The sequence below is a fragment of the Haliotis cracherodii genome, unplaced genomic scaffold (genome assembly GCF_022045235.1).
Source record: "Haliotis cracherodii isolate W230 unplaced genomic scaffold, xgHalCrac1.p SCAF_1, whole genome shotgun sequence".
NCBI lineage: Eukaryota > Metazoa > Mollusca > Gastropoda > Lepetellida > Haliotidae > Haliotis > Haliotis cracherodii.
In genome coordinates this window covers 29,812,279-29,829,554 of record NW_027266264.1, presented here as the reverse complement: position 1 = coordinate 29,829,554, position 17,276 = coordinate 29,812,279, and the positions used below count along the sequence as shown (strand labels likewise).

The window sequence follows — 17,276 nt, the reverse complement described above, 5'->3', positions numbered from 1 at the left end:
GATTAACCATCTCACACACTAAGACTGGCCTTGAATGGATTAAACATCTCACACACAAAGACTGGCCTTGAATGGATTAACTATCTCATGCACAAAACCTGGCCATTAACAGATTAACCATCTCACACACAAAGACTGGACCTCAAGAGATTAACCATCCCACACACACAAAGACTGGCCTTCAACGGATTAAACATCTCACACACATAGACTGGCCCTCGACGGATTAACCATCTCACACACAAAGAAACTGGCCCTTAACGGATTAGTCATCTCACACACACAAACTGGCCCTTAAGAGATTAACCATCTCACACACTAAGACTGGCCTTGAATGGATTAAACATCTCACACACAAAGACTGGCCTTGAATGGATTAACTATCTCACACACAAAACCTGGCCATTAACAGATTAACCATCTCACACACAAAGATTGGCCTTCAACGAATAAACCATCCCTCACACACAAAGACCGGCCTTCAACGAATTAACCATCTCACACACAAAGACTGGCCTTCAACGGATTAGCCATCTCACACGCACAAACTTGCCTTCAACGGATAAACCATCCCTCACACACAAAGACCGGCCTTCAACGAATTAACCATCTCACACACAAAGACTGGCCTTCAACGGATTAGCCATCTCACACGCACAAACTTGCCTTCAACGGATAAACCATCCCTCACACACAAAGACCGACCTTCAACGGATTAACCATCTCACACACAAAGACTGGCCTTCAATGGATTAACCATCTCACACACAAAGACTGGCCTTCAACGGGGATGAAGCAGTCGGTATAGTGGCAGTAGTTGGTGTTGTAGGGGTAGTAGCCAGTGTTGGAGAGGCAGTCGTCGGTGTTTTAAAGGCAGTAGTCGGTCTTGTAGAGGCAGTAGTCGGTTTTGTAGAGACAGTTGTCGGTGTTGTAGAGGCAGTTGTCGGTCTTTTAGAGGCAGTAGTCGGTTTTGTAGAGACAGTTGTCGATGTTGTAGAGGTAGTAGTCAGTCTTGTAGAGGCAGTAGTCGGTGTTGTAGAGGCGGTAGTTAGTGTTGTAGAGGCAGTAGTCGGTGATGTAGAGGCAGTAGTCGGTGATGTAGAGGCAGTCATCGGTGTTTTAAAGGCAGTAGTCGGTGATGTAGAGGCAGTAGTCGGTGATGTAGAGGCAGTAGTCGGTGATGTAGAGGCAGTAGTCGGTGATGTAGAGGCAGTAGTCGGTGTTGTAGAGGCGGTAGTTAGTGTTGTAGAGGCAGTAGTCGGTGATGTAGAGGCAGTAGTCGGTGATGTAAAGGCAGTAGTCGGTGTTTTAAAGGCAGTAGCCGGTCTTGTAGAGGCAGTTGTCGGTGTTGTAGAGGCAGTAGTTGGTTTTGTAGAGGCAGTCGTCGGTGTTGTAGAGGCGGTGGTCGGTTTTGTAGAGGCAGTCGTCGGTGTTGTAGAGGCAGTAGTCGGTTTTGTAGAGGCAGTAGTCGGTGTTGTAGAGGCAGTAGTCGGTTTTGTAGAGGCAGTAGTCGGTGTTGTAGAGGCAGTAGTCAGTCATGTAGAGGTAGTAGTCGGTGTTTTAAAGGCAGTAGTTGGTGATGAAGAGGCAGTAGTCAGTCATGTAGAGGCAGTAGTCGGTGTTTTAAAGGCAGTAGTCGGTGTTGTGGCAATCTCATTAAAATCATATTTTAGTTCTCGCTGCCGCTATACAAACCATATTTTGACAAATTCTCGATTAAAAATTTGAAACCTAAACAAAAGAACATTCTGGAATGGCCAATAGATGGTCTAGATTGTATAGATTCAGTCGTTAAGCCTTTAACTATCGTTTGGAATACCCCGTGTTAAAGTTTTCGAGGTTGCATGGTTAGAAATCACATTCCAACTGTCACTTTCATGATCTGGTAAGCGATGCTCTGAGTGGTCGGATGAAAGGTCGTTCTGGCGTGACCCCTAATTGGATGTCCTCAGATCTTTGTTTAGCGCTCGCTTAATGAGATTGGTGTTGTGGAGACGGTTATCTCAAGTCACAAGTCAAAATGTCTGAGGATGGGCCACTGTCTCAATACCTCGAACTGTGGATTTGACTGAAAGGTTCTATTCCAACTCCCAGCTTTACAACATAATCAAACCATAACTGATTATGTCACACAGATAACATAGAAGTATGAACGTTTTCCAGCATATAAATGATTGAATAATTAGATTACTGTATTGCGAAGTATCACTGTTCAAATGTGAAGTTAACAGATGCCTAGGCACGATCCTGCCCACGTGACTGGCGACTCTTCGTGCCAGCAGTGTGACGACAGATGGTATAAGGTGCTTGACGTGTCTTGGAGCCTCTCTGCTGTGGTCCAGTAACGTGACGTTGCAGGTAGGTCTTGGGTTATGCATCAGAGCCATCTTATTGCGCGGTGACCCGCTTTAAAAATAATGGTCACTTGAAAAATAGATTCTCAATATAAAGATGCAATGCGCCCTATTAACAACAGGACCCGTGAAGATCCGGGGTAGAATAGGTCTTCAGCAACCCATGCTTGCCGTTAAAGGCGACTATGCTTGTCGTAAGAGGCGACTAACGGGATCGGGTGGTCAGCCTCGCTGACTTGGTTGATGCATGTCATCGTATCCCAATTACAGACAGCCGTCATATAGCTGTTAAACGGTGCGGCGTTAAACAAACAAACAGACGATTAAGTTTAGAGAAACATACATTGACTTCCAAGTTGCTGTGTAGGTAATTAGAAGTTTAGGGTTAATACAGTGAAAATAGTTTATAATCCTTGGGGAACCATATTTGCTGCATAATGGTAGTTGTTTAACTTTTCAAGTGCAAGCATCCATGATATCAGCCCATGCACAGACAGAGATAGTTAATAACGTTCACTAACAAAGTACATTTCACTGTCCATTCAGACACTAATATGTTAGTACTACTAGACTTTACTCGTAACTTTGTATATTTTTTACTCGTTTGATTAGTAGGTGGTCTATCGTCACTAACTCAAAAGGGTTAAGTAGCAATCATATATACTGTCATTGTTTCAGCTTCCGGTATGAGAGAAGTACTATTAGGCAACATATTTATGAACACAAAGAATTTTAACCCTCGGCGGAATACGAACCTGCAACCTCTTAATCCGTCGTCATTCACGCATCTTCCCGAGGCAAGCGCGTCCACTTACCTTTTTATCAAAGCCTTGTTTCCACCCTTGCCGCATCAAACCCACTTTCCTGTGCTAAATATGATTGGACAATCGCACTTATCGATAGTCCAATCAGAGAACGTTTCACAAAATCAACATCCACGACTGGAACACCTTCGTTTGAAAGTGATTTACCGCTGCCTGTCTTTGTTGACACGAATATATCTATTTCATCTTTTAAACCCCCCATTGATTGCCTATGTTTTTGTGTCAAGGATGAAATCGTGAATGTTTTCGTTATCTGATCGACTAGGTCGTCGCCCATGGTAGTCGCCATGTTTGTGTGCTATACGAGATAAGAACAGCGATCTGATTGGATATCGCGTTTTCGTTAAAAGGGGCACAACTCGTGATCTTCGCGAGGTGGCGCCGGGGTCGAGCCAAGAAAAGCGACCTTGATGTGGCAAGGGTAGAAGCTAGGCTTTGATATAGGCTAGTGGACATGCTTGCCTCGGGAAGCTACCTTCACGCTACCTGTGCCATATAGTCAGTTGACGTGAGAAGTGTCAGGTTTCCTTATTAGCTTGCTGAATGTGTACATGTTTATGCTAATATTGTACCAAGTTGTAAGTCCTGGTGGTATATGTGTTATTCAAGTGCCTGTGAATCTGATTTGCACATCTAATGTTAATATTGTATATTATACATCTTACCCACATTCAACCTATAGCCGACCGCCTCCGTGGTCTAGTGGTAGAGCGTCCGCCCAGAGAGCGGATGGCCCGGGGTTCCATCCCCGGCCGCGTCATATCAAAAGACGTTAAAAGATGGTACTTGTTGTTACCTTGTCTGGCGCTCGGCATTAAGGGGCTAAAACAAGGACTGGTCGGCTCGGAGTCAGTATACTGTGTCTGGGTGGGATATTCATGTTAAACTGCGGCATGGTATCTCAGTGAGCTAGCACTATAAATCGGCATCAGTCCGGACTAGTACAAGCAGCCACACACGTCGCTATATAAATGCAATAATCTTGGACGCGACGTTAAACCCCATTTCACCTCACCTCAACCTATAGCCTGATGATACCTAAACATGTTTGGGTTAGTATGGGGGTGTTGTATTCAGGTGGTGTTTAGTCTGTGAGACAATAGCTCGTTTCATGTGTTTATACCCTATACGTGTAGATGGAACAAAAAGTGAGTTAGTATGGTTTTACGCCGCTCTTAGCAATATTCCAGTAATATCACGGCGGGGGACACCAGAAATGGGCTTCACCCATTGTACCCATGTCGGGAATCGAACCCGGGTCTTCAGCGTGACGAGCGAACGCTTAACCACTAGGCTACCCGACCGCCCCAAAACGTTTCGAATAAAACTATTTAATAATAATTTGCATAAACAATACAGGTGAAATATTGCATTATAATTGTCAGAGGTATTTTAAGTGTATTCACACAATACAACAAAAAGTAATTGACAGGTAAATAAAACTAACAAATCTTATTTTCACTGGCTATGGATTATGGCTAAAACGGCACCTCATCAAATCGGCACCGAGCGGAAACGGCGCAGATTGGTGGAAACGGAACCGTTTGGCGAAAACGGCACCGATTGGCGGAAACAGTACCGTTTGGCGAAAGCGGTACTCAACTTAACTCAATGTCAAGGTGAAACTGTATTTAAAGGGAAAAAACACTTCAAGTTTGAAAGTATTTAAATTTGGCGCGGCTTTTTCTTCTCGGATTCAAAAGTTGCTTTTTAGGGACTATAATTTCGACTGGTCTGACTTATGTTCGGTGCTATTCTAGCTGAGCTGCGCGAAGCGACACCTATTGGAGGATCGAAAAATGAGAAGCCGTAACACGTGGTGGCAATGGGGGCAGTGAATAAACCAAGCAATATAAGTATATCAAACATAAATACTGGTGCCGTTTTCGTTCGACAATCAGAAGCCGTTTTCGCCAAATGAAATCGTTGACGTTTTGCCGAGGTGTCATTATTAGCCTACGCCCGATTTCAAGTACTTAGGTCAAAGAAACCCTCAGGATACAGTTAAATGTGTTCAGTCGTAATGTATAATACTGTAAGTCTCGTTGTATTTTAAATAGAATCTGGAATATACATTATGATATATTGGGGAAATATAGCGTGAATCGTTACGCAAAGAGTTAACATTTTTTTAGCTATGCCCATTTGCGCTTAGACGGAACCCAGTCGCAGAAATGGCCGCGAGTTGCTATTCGGAATAACACGAATTGGTCACGAATTGCGTGACACCAGGCTTAAGCGGAAGTCAGGAATATCACGTGACAATAAACTTAAACAGGATACTCCTTCTCTCCACAGCTGCCGAGTGCAATCTACCAGACAAGAGAGTAAATTCGTTGTTTACTTCCGCTGTTACTAGTTAAGCTAATGGGATTCACTGGACTTTTGTCTTTGCTCAGTGTGGGTTCACTGAACTAATCCTAGTGTGAATGCATGTTTTGTAAGCTATGGCCCAAGTGCACTCTTAGCAAAAAATCAGATCATTTACTCAGAGTGAGTGAGTATGGTTTTACGCCGCTTTTAGCAATATTCCAGTTATATCACGGCAGGGGACACCAGGAATGGGCTTCACACACTGTACCCATGTCGGGAATCAAACCCGGGTCTTCAGCGTGACGAGCGAACGCTTTAACCACTAGGCTACCCGACCACCCCTTTTACTCAGATACAATAGCTCTCCACATGAAGATATAAGGACACATCAATAGCAGGTTGCTTTCTTCTAGTCAGCCAATGATCATCGAGGTTTCTTTATTCTCGGTTCAAATGAGGGAAGCGTTCATATCTGATTTCTGCTTCAAAGTTGATTTGTGAATTGTAATCGTAAAGGCCACGTCATTATATTTTTGTATTAACCCTGTCGTTTCTGAGGGCAATGGTATCGGTGGAATATATATGCTCTGTAAGAAATGGAGCCGAATCGTTTTTGTAAGATGAAACTGATTGGCTTAGAAGCACACGCATCAATCATTTAGATTCGGCGGTCAAAGTTCGTTAAGGTTTCAACTGACGCGACCTTGTAGTGTATGGAGGTATACTATATATTCTCCAGAGAACCTTGCGGGATGGGGTAGGGGATGGGGTGTGTGTGTGTGGGGGGGGGGTGGGGGGTGGGGGGTGGGGTTGGGGGTTGGGGGTGTGTGTGTGGGGTGTGTGGGGTGTGTGTGTGTGTGTGTGTGTGTGGTTTCATTGAGGTGAAAAATATCGTTGTGTTCATTGCACTTGTCTTAGTGGCGGGGTATCCCAGTGGGCTAGCACCATACAACCGACATAAGCCCAGACGAGCACATGCCATGCAGCCACACATACACGGCACTATATAATGAGAACAACCCCATTTCACCTCCCCCCATTGAATTCTAGCTTCGAACAACATTTGATGTTCACATTTACGATCGTCGCTTTTTCTTTCCAAGTTCTGACAGACATGATGGATCACACTAACCTTGACCGCGTGCTGAACACACTGAAGTGGCATGGGCGGTACCAGGTGACCCAGATGTGTCTCATCTACGCGTCCGTCCTCCCAGGGTCACTCTCCGTCCTCGCATACATCTTTGTGGGTAAGTCACTTCTACATATCAACACATACTACAATGACACGAAAGAGTGCTTGATCTTGATTGGTCAACAATAGATTAATATCAGGTATCCAACTTCAAAATTAACATGCCTTTTCACACTAAAACCTTGCATATGAAAAGATCGATCTATCGATAAACTACGCATGAATGCATTTAAACGGCTCGTAACAATGGTTGCGGATAAGCTGTTAGACTTATATACATTCATTTCAGAACAACATCTTATGAAACGTGATAAACTCTATCTCAGAACACACACAATTACGTAAAGCACACACTAACCACTGTGACTGGGTCGTGCGGTCATCGGTCACAAAGATGAGCAGTCTGGAGCTAAAAACGGCGGTATTCAACCATAATTCAGGGTGGTTCCGTTGGCAATGAGCTTGTGCCAGCAGGCGCACTCCCCGAGTAAATCAATTTGTAAATCCCTCTGTCACTGTGAATAACTATTTTGGTCAAGTTAACCCCGTCGAAGTCATTCTAAATATGCAGTGCTGTTAAACATGTTACCAATTGGTACAAACATAGAACTTCAAAATAACTAAATCACTGTGATTTAAAGTTATTTGGGAACAAAATTACTTCAGCGCTTTGTCACTTTTTATAAAACGAATATATCCCCTGCACTGGAAGAAGTTGCCCCGAGTTCCAAGAAATGACCCGATTGAGGCCAAGCAGTGCAAATATGCCACAAGAATACATATCTGTGAAGCGTTATTTCCTCATTTCTATCTCAATTCAGCGGTTCATTGGTTCGAATCTTCTCTTCTGATTCAAATTGGTATGAAGCAAAAATGCATCCGCCAAACAAATTCTGACAAGTTAGACATTGAAAATAGTGGCTACCGCTGGTGGCTTATCTTCGATGTTGTGTTTCCTAGAATCTAGAAACGATGGAAAAAAAAGTCTTGGAATGGATAAATGGAATCGATAGAGGATAAATGATTGGTTAGTAATATTCAGTAATTCGACCTCACGACACATGTGCTCATTGATATGTTTCTTAACGAGTCAAGGTGGTGACTCGGGGCTGGAACACCTTAAAAAAGGACATAGTGCGATCTTGAAATTGAGTTCAGTCGCTCCAGTTGTGACAAGCCTGTCCGGTCCAGTAAGTTGTGTATTCAGAGATCGACTGGAGTTTACTTAAGTTAATATGGTATCAAACCTTTTTGTTGTTTTCATTCTTTTAAGGGTGTGCGACAGTACAAGAATATTTATGCAGATATTTAGGTGTAACGGTCTTCGGATCCATCGCTCCCGGACTCTCACGTCCATGCGAGTTGCAGATTGATGTCTCAGACAGCCAATGGCAACACGGAACGGCATTACCAAAAGGTAGCTCCTAAAGGGTGCAACCCCAAAGCCCGCTGCCACAACCCTACTCATGCCACTTGCTTCTCCAGGTTATGATGGCCCACACACGTGCAGTGAGGTGAGCAACACATCTCAGTTGGGTCTGACTGTCCGGAACGGCAGCAGCATCAGATACAGCGAGTGTGACATCTTCGTTGACACCAACTCAAGCCAGGGCATCCTGACTGACCGTACGTACTGTGTAGCCGGAAACGCCTACCTGGAACACAAGCAGGTCTCCATTGTGTCGGATGTAAGTGTATGCCTGAAACTCGGTACAGACTCCTTTAACAGTTGAACATGTCCATAAATAATGTGTTATTACGTCGTTCATTGAATCGAATGATTGTCTAATACATCAACATTGATACTTCTTATCAGGCGCTCTAGGAAGGAGCGTATAGGTTTGCAAGTAAGCGAGTGAGTGCATGTGTGAGGATCGAACTCGTTAAGCCCTGGACCAGTTAACCTGTGTGAGGCAGTACTTGGGGTTTTGTAAAATTTGGGCCAAGGTGAGAGAATGCAGAAATAGTTACATGTGTGTGTGTCAATGATTTTCTGAAAGAAATGCCAGAATGTTTCAGTTGTATTTCCATGAAGTCTGACAAGACCATTACGGTACTCGAATATAAGGATATCCTTCTTATCCTCTTATCCATAATAAATGAATAGCCCTTGCAAAGAAGCAGAAGTTGATATTACAGGATATTACAGGATATTACACAACTCCCTGACATCACGGCGGGTGACACTGGGTTCCGTACATTGTGTCCATGACGGGTATAAAAATCCAGTCCTTCAGCGTGACGAGCGCACGTTCAACCACTAGGCTACAACCACTCCCCCCCCCCCCCCCCCCTCCCCGGGCGAAACTGATGCAATTATTAATGGTGAACTTCTAATTGATCCAGTGGGATCTGGTGTGTGGGCAGGCGTCACTTTCGGAACTTACCCAGACGCTGTTTGTATTGGGGCAAGCCTCGGGCGCCATCTTGTGTTCGTCTCTCTCGGACAGGTTCGGCCGGAAGTGGACATACACATTCTCTTTGATGGGGCTGATGGTCTCAGGACTCGTTCTGTCTTTCTCTCCAAACTATGCCGTGTTCGCGACTTTCCGATTCATTGGCGGGATCTTCCAGCAGGTACATACATTAGCTCCAATTACAAATGCACGCAGTACGAGAATTGTGTAGCGTAATAAACAATGGCCTTAAACATGTACACAATCGTCATCAAACTGAATGTATGTACCCTATCACTTGGGTTCAAAACTGATACCTATTATACTCATATTTAAATGCTACATTGAATTTCCTGAAAATGTGTCAATAAAATTTTGATGATTACATGTATTGTTTTATCACATGTGAATTTGATTTTTTTTGGAAGAGTAAAATATCTGAAACTTTATTGGTAAAACATTACACGGCTTTAAAGGCAACATTCCAGCACCATCACGATGGAGACAGTTAACATGCTGCCTTATATCTATGTAGGGGACGGATCTGACCATAGCGACGATGATAATAGAGTGGGTACCTACAAACAAGAGGTTCAAAGCAGGCTCGGTCGGGAGTTGTTTGTGGGGTCTTTCACTCGTTACCCTCGCGCCCCTCGCATACCTCCTCCGTAACGTCAGCTGGCGATATCTGCAGCTCACGGTGGCCTTGACCGCTGCATATTCCCTCATCTTACCCTTGTAAGTATCGGTCCGGCAACGTGACCGTCAAACAATTTGTACCTTGGGGGGCTTTATTTGTAATTTCTACTGCATTCCTTCCATCAGCATTTCGTAGAGTGAGATTGCATTTTAACTGAACGCCAGTATGTTTTCCCTATCAATATCTCTTATTTCTTGCAAATGATCAGCCTGTTTCTTTGACTAGCACACTGGATGAGACACTCAGGTGGTTGATGGCCAATGGAAAAACAAAAGAAGTGGAAAGAATATTGAAGAAGGCCGCCAAGATAAACAATGTCCCAATAGATGACGTGATGGCGTCGCACAGGTACTCAGAGGTGAAAGTGGCACTCAGCGCTTCAGACAAGGCCACTCTGGACATAGAGCAACTAGGAAACGGGATTGCCAATGGCACCCAGAATACGGTCGTTGAGGTTACTGTACACGACTGTACTGACGCCAACGAGAATGGGATGGACGTAACTGTTGAGAACGAGGCTAAGACAGCACTTCTGAATGCCCAGAATGAGAACAGCGTTGTGGCTCAGGCTGGAGAGACGAATGGCGACGAGGATAACACTGGAGTAACTCACAAGTCTACTAAAAAGTACAATCTGCTTGATATTCTGAAGAACAGGATGATTTTTAAAAACGCACTTATTGTGTGGTATTGTTGGTAAGTAATGGTTGAAAAATTCCACCTTTAAAACAAGACCTTTTCGACATTTTAAGGGACCTGGGGCCCGTTTCACAGCCCGATCGTAGCGCTAAGACGGTCGTAAGTGTATTTTAAAGTATACGAGTCACGGTAGTCGTAGCGCTACGATCGCTTTGTGAAACGGGCCCCTGCTTTCTTGATTAGAAATGACACGCTTGTCGCTGCTTCAGGGTGGTGGACTCTCTGGTGTATTACGGCCTGTATATGACATCATCAACATTGGCAGGAAACCGCTACCTTAACTACTTCTTCAACTCCGTGGTGGAAGTCCCGGCAGCTCTCCTCATCTTTTTGACACTCGAGAGGTACCTGTGGAGTGGGTGGTGGTCGGTGCTGAGGGCTGGGTGGTGGGTAGGGGTGGGGGCGGGCATGGGGGTGGGGGCGAAAGATGGGGGTGGTGGCGGCTGGGGCACAGGGTAGGGATTGGGAATGGTTATAGGTGGGGCTGAGGGTAGGGTGGCCCTCAAGGTAGCGTTGCGGCTGGGTGGTGGGTGGGGTTGTGGGTGTGTGGAGGTTGCAGTGGGTGGGGCTGAGGGTAGGGTGGGACTGGGTGGTGAGTTGGGCTGAGGACTGAGGTGGTTAGGGGTGAGGGTGGGGGTGGTGATGGGCGGGTTTGAAGGTATGGGTGGCTCTGAGGGTAGGGGTGGGGCTGGGTGGTTGGTGGAGCTGATAGCTGGGTTGTGGGTAGGGGTGAGGGTGGGGGTGATGATGGGTAGGTTTGAAGGTATGGGTGGCTCAATCTTTCACATTGAGAATATGTCTCAATTGGCTGCAAAAGCTGTTAACATCCGAGAATAGAAAAATCAGTTCGCAAATTTACGAGGTTTCATGTTTTAATAGGAGAGGAGTTTCCTCATTGTATAAGAGGACTAATCTGGTTACGTGGGGGGAATCTTAAAAAAGGTGTCACTTAAGCAACAGGAATCAACAGCGCCTTATCGTAATTGTCCATCAGTTTGTTATCTTGTTGAAGGTTTGGCCGGAAGAAGCCGTCGCTGATGTTTCACACAACAGCTGGAGTGAGTCTGTTAGGGGCCGTCCTGCTCAAGACATTCATCGGTAAGCCCCTGCACGGGTCAGTGCGGCCATGCTGCCCAGCCAGCATAAATCTGTACATGTGCAGGTACTTAAGGCCGATACGGACAGTGCATAATAACATGTGCATAGCTGACCCTGTCAACTCGGGCCCACTCTGCGTTTTCCGTTACCTACATAATACCTCGGAAAAGACGGATAAGTGACGCAAAACATGACGTGAACATTTGAGATTTGTTTATGGTTAATTAGGAGATAAAAATATTGTGTTTTCAATTTAGAGCTAGGTTACCTGTAGATTTAACCCCGCTTACCGCTAAATTGAATTTGGAACCGAACGCACAGCGTGAGGTTTCAAATGTTAAGTTTAGCGGGGTTAAATCTACAGATCACTTAGCTCTACATTGAAAACACAGTATGTTTATCTCCATTCTATCATGAAGCGGCATGGGTTGAGTTCAGTGTTTTGAGTGGGATAATTATCGATCTGAATTACGGAATCACCGAACAAGATATGGTGCTGTATATACTCAAGCAGTTTGTTTACACCGTAATACTTCACTCGAACATATGACAGGCATCGAAAGCATAAAAGCAAGGCAACTTGGTAAGCTAACATGAGGTGAGCATTCCTAAAGAAAACAAAGCAAGCTTTGCAAGGCTTTCATTCACCATTATGACGTCATATCGCTCATTGTGACGCAAAAGATATGACGTCACAGTCGTATATAGAAAAACGCCCAAATTTCAAGCTCTCTCTTGTCTCCAAAACGTAAATACATAGAGAATCTCACCCGAGTGTCTTTTGATATCAAATATATCAACACGAGTTGATAAAAGTGGAAAAAAATCCGAGGCTTGCCGAGGATTTTTGCCACTTTTATCAACGAGTGTTGATATATTTGATATCAAAAGACACGAGGGTGAGATTTTATTTATCATCCAACATCATTCTTTCAACTTTTTCAATTTGTAAACAGTAATTAGCAGTGTCTTCAGTGTAAAAAGTACTGCAAACAGCTTCAGTAGCAGAGCCATTAGTGATGTCATTTGATTGTGACGTCATGGTAACCAGTGACGTCACAATGGTCTGCAAAGCATTGTGATGTAATTTCATTGCAGCGATATCTACAGTGTAGATATCGCTTCATCTCATCCAAGCGATATCTCCTGTGGGCAAGATGTCTTCCCTTTGTTGATTTCTGTCATTTTTTCTGCACGAAATGTTTTGCCACACATCCTTTGAATATTGTAGTAACCGCATCTGTGCATTTTGTAACCTGTAATTGTTAATACAGTTATTTAAATATGCCTACCGACAATGACTGAAAAGAGTACTATTCTATGAATATTAGCTTCCGTGGTAATGCGGCCATCTTCCCGAGGCAAGAGAGTTAACTGACTTGCCGAACTGGGCTGGAATTCCTTGGCTCGATCGTAGCGCCACCAGTGGCTATTACGAATAATGTCTTTTCTATGCCTCTCCTACTGACCAATCAGATTCAACCTCTCGTATCACTAGCATTTGCTTCAAACAAAACGGTGGCGCCCAGTCAAGACGATCTGATCGATAATCAAGATCTATATTGTGATCAAACGAGTGCGAAGTGCATCATATCACGTGAGCACCTTGATTAAAAACATGAAAAGATATAGAAAATATTTTGTTGACAACGAGTTAGCGGTGCACAAGCTTCGCAAATCCTGCAGTCGACCGAGCTATGCATTACAGTTTACGAACCGGATTTCGATTTCGGTGCGCGATTTTGACTATGCATAGACTCGTTAGTCCAGCCAAAATGTAACTCCATAATACCAGTCTAGTTCGGCAAGCGTGGATACTGGACTTTTACAGTCAGTTAACTCACTTGCCTCGGGAAGATGTGATGCGGCCGTCACACCAGCTGTTTCAATCAGAGGGGGTTCATTGTGATTTAATAGCCTCTGATTGACCAACCAGAATCGAGTAAATTCCAAATTCATGGTAGAATAGAATATAGTGTACCATTTAATGTAGAAAAATATGTGTATAAATGTCAAGTCTACCGCTTCTAAATGCGTAAGAGATATCTGAGGGTGGTGAAAAAAGTCTCGGGTGACCTCCTTGTGTTCAGTTGACAGTCAGGCTGCCCAGATCGCCGCCACCATATTGTCCATGATCGGGAAGCTGACCATCACGACAGCATTCGGCATTCTCTTTATCTACACTCCGGAACTCTTCCCTACAAACCTCAGGTCAGTGATCCCTCAGTGATCCCGCTGTTAAACACGGGAGTGCTCTCCTCTCAATCATTAGGACAGTGATCTCTAAATGCTCAAACACGAGGCTGCTCTCGTCACAGGTGTCTCTACCTGTCGTACCCGCGGTAGTCCAGCTACCTTCTGTAACCTGACAGCGTGTGTGTTTGCCTTCCAGGAACGTGGGTCTAGGCGCGGCGTCCTCTGTATCCAGGCTGGGGGGCATAGTGTCACCATTCGCCTCAATGCTTGTAAGTAAGGCCCCATGAATCTAGATTAAGCTATAACCATTTACGCAATCAAGTTTATACGGACACTTGCGTCATTTCACAATTCGTCCGTATAAACGAATTTCCGTATTACTGAAACCAGCTTCTTACTGGAAGAGTTACTTCCCTTCAATTATGCAACTCATGACAGATGACAGAACAAACAGATACATCCACTCAATCTTTATTCATACACGTTTCAAAAAGTCTGTCATGGAAGTTTGAACTTTACCACATTTTGAGGTTTGAATTTTAAACAATAATGTGTCACTTGGTTAATTGACTTCTCACGAATCAAAGGATTACCACCAGCTGAAGGATTACCACCAGCGGAAGTGTATTGTCCGGATAAGTGAGACAATTTTGTGTGCATTTCAGTGTTTTGTGTATGAAAATGACCGTCCGGTTCCGGAAACTGAATTTCCGTATATACGGGTAAATTTATATAGTAATTATTTCGTTTTGAATGAAAATCGTCCGGGAACCGAGGTTTCCGGATATTTGAAGTCCGTATAAGCGGGGCACGACTGTATCTCCAAACGCGTAAGACACGCCTGTGTTCTCCTGTTGTCATGCCATGTCCCTCTGTTCCCTGCAGGAAAAGATGGTGGCCTGGGGCCCGGGAGCCATATTTGTGATCATGTGCCTCCTTGCCGGTTTCCTCATCCAGTTCCTACCGGAAACACGTGGTCACGAGCTGCCGCAGACCATGGAAGAAATCAAGGAGTGGTACCGAGCCAATCTCCCCAACCAGAAAAAGAATGACACTAAATCCCGATAAATTCTGTCACCACCGTGGATCTACCGACTACCGAGTGGTGCCGTTCATATTATCTAACATCCGAACTGGACGTTCTACAGAGTCCCTGGGGACTGCAGATATGGATCCAGATGAAATTTACATTTGAATATTGTGAGCGAAAATTATGGTCTAGGTGTGGAAAAAGCTCTGTCTGTCAAATAAATAACTTTCATACAGTCAATTTTATGATATCTTGGATTCTGTCAAATGCGAACGTGCTGATTAAAGAGGTGGTGATGTGGGTATGAAATGGGGTTTAACGTCGCATCCAAGATTATTGCACTTATATATCGACGTGCATGCGCGCGTGTGTGTGTGTGTGTGTGTGTGTGTGTGTGTGTGTGTGTGTGTGTGGTTGCTTGTACTAGTCCGGACTGATGCCGATTTATAGTGCTAGCCCACTGAGTTACGACACAGCAGTTTAACATGAATACCCCACTCAGACACAGTATACTGGCTCCGAGCCGACCAGTCCTTGTTTTAGCCCCTTAATGCCGAGCGCCAAACAGGGAAACAACAAGTACCATCTTTTTGTGGGGGAATGACACAGCCGGTGATCGTTGTCAAGACCTTTGTGTACATCGGGTACGGGTGTTCTTCTTGTCCTGGGAAAGTGTAGGTGGTAACCAGGGGGAAACTGGATAATATGCAATGGCCGTAAGATCGCATGCCCAAGGGACGCCACTCTGTACAAAGGATTTCGTGGCAGTGAAGGATTTAAGACATTGTCTGAAGCGCTCGTACAATATGAGAAAGTGTACGTCAAGGCCCTCAGTTGGTGGTGGCAAAATTTGAGACAATAGAAGCGATCACTGTACCCGTGAAAATGATCACACCAGTAGTAGCAACCCATGTATGCTCCATAGATATAGTTTGGACTTTCTACGACAGAGATGTGTATTTAGCTCAAATATAAATAAAAGCGACAAAACCATTTCCATACTCATAAGAAATCTCGACTTAAATCAGTTTCAACAATTCCGACTATATCACGAGAATGTGCTTATGAAATCGTGTCAGTATCAAATGGTGATGATCCCAGGTGTTCGCGAAACGGTGAGAGTATCCTGACCCACCGTATGCACCCGTCACAAACACATACAAAGGCAAGTCAATTGTTCTGAAAAACACCCACTGGAGCACATGGTACAAGTACAAGTCGGGAAAACGAAATTAGATGGAATTTGTCAATGATGCGTCAAATTTGGAAATGTCTTCTACGTGTCAAATGGTTTTTTTTAAAGCTTTTCCGAGGCCTTGAATGCTGTAACCCTGATCAAACGTTTGGGCAAGAGTCGTGTGACGCTCTTTGAAACCTTCGTAGAAAGAGCATGCTCGATTTCTACCTCAAAGGTTAAGTAAAAGGATCCTAAAACAATGAGTACCACCAACTGTGACGTCACACTAGTGTATCCGCAGCGACATCTCGGTTTCTAACGGTGGCGTCTGCGACGGACCGCAGCACCATCCTCCATATGCTGACTGGTGCCGCTTTCTTTGCGCTGAAGATTGTTCCATCTCCTCTGATGTCTGCTCTTGTGGACAACGTTTATTAACGTCTGAAGGGAAGTGAATTTCCACTTTTGGAATTTCTTTTATTACGACCCCTTTAGATCGGGTTAGAATTGATCTTCAGCAAGCCATACTTGTAAGAGGCGACTAACAGGACCGGGTGGTCAGACCCACTGACTTGGTTTGATGCATGTCATCGTATCCCAATTGCGATGATCGATCCTCTTGATGTCAGTCGCTGGATGGTCTGGTCCAGCCTCGATTATTTACATATCGCCGTCAGACAGCTGGAATACTGCGTTAAATAAAAAACACCCACAAAGAACAAACAATCAAAATTGCTTCGACATTTCTTTGTACCCATGTCCGAACAGTTACCATGGGAAATGTACCGCAGCAGTATCAGAGTTCGACAGCCAAGAATGTGTAATGTCACTCTCCGTCCTTTATCTCAACAAAACCACTCACAGTGGCACACGGTACGATTCAGTAATTGTATGTACGTCTTGTATATCACTCAACATTTGCCAAGGGCCCCATCTTTAACTAAATGTAACTGTTCCTAAGGAAATGTTGATTGGTATATTTATATGAGGCAGTATCATAATACAAGGTATCATGATATGACCGTTGGCTAGTGAGCACTATTTTAACAGGACAGTGGTAGGAGTGAGTGAGTGAGTTCGGTTTAACGCTGTTTTTAACATTATTCCAGTTACATGTATATCACGGCGTGCCAGCTTAATGTGGGAGGAAAGCCCGAGGTGATGCAGGTCTCAGACGTGTACCACTTCGGTGAAACCCACGAGCACGGATATGGTGCTGACAAACCTAGAAACATAATCGGGGCGAACCATAGGTTTCTGGCGTGCCCAAGGGACGCAACTCTGCACAGCGAAT

The 17,276-nt window shown here is 44.5% G+C and overlaps 1 protein-coding gene across 1 annotated transcript; it reads left to right on the top strand.

Moving 5' to 3' along the window:
- Positions 1–3,070: 3,070 nt before the first annotated feature.
- On the top strand, positions 3,071–14,843 carry LOC139463181 (solute carrier family 22 member 3-like). The gene is made up of 11 exons (XM_071244567.1): positions 3,071–3,155; positions 6,595–6,741; positions 8,172–8,374; positions 9,033–9,263; positions 9,618–9,820; positions 10,008–10,478; positions 10,691–10,825; positions 11,494–11,579; positions 13,670–13,790; positions 13,972–14,044; positions 14,661–14,843. The coding sequence occupies exons 1-11, from the start codon at positions 3,071–3,073 to the stop codon at positions 14,841–14,843; spliced, it is 1,938 nt and encodes a 645-aa protein (XP_071100668.1).
- The last annotated feature ends 2,433 nt before the right edge of the window (positions 14,844–17,276 follow it).

Bases quoted from the DNA above. Each gene is read 5' to 3' on its own strand.
- LOC139463181 (XM_071244567.1), top strand. From the start codon at position 3,071: ATGAACACAAAGAATTTTAACCCTCGGCGGAATACGAACCTGCAACCT. The intron at 8,375-9,032 runs GTAAGTGTATGC...TAATTGATCCAG, and splicing joins AGGTCTCCATTGTGTCGGAT to TGGGATCTGGTGTGTGGGCA. The intron at 9,821-10,007 runs GTAAGTATCGGT...TTCTTTGACTAG, and splicing joins TATTCCCTCATCTTACCCTT to CACACTGGATGAGACACTCA.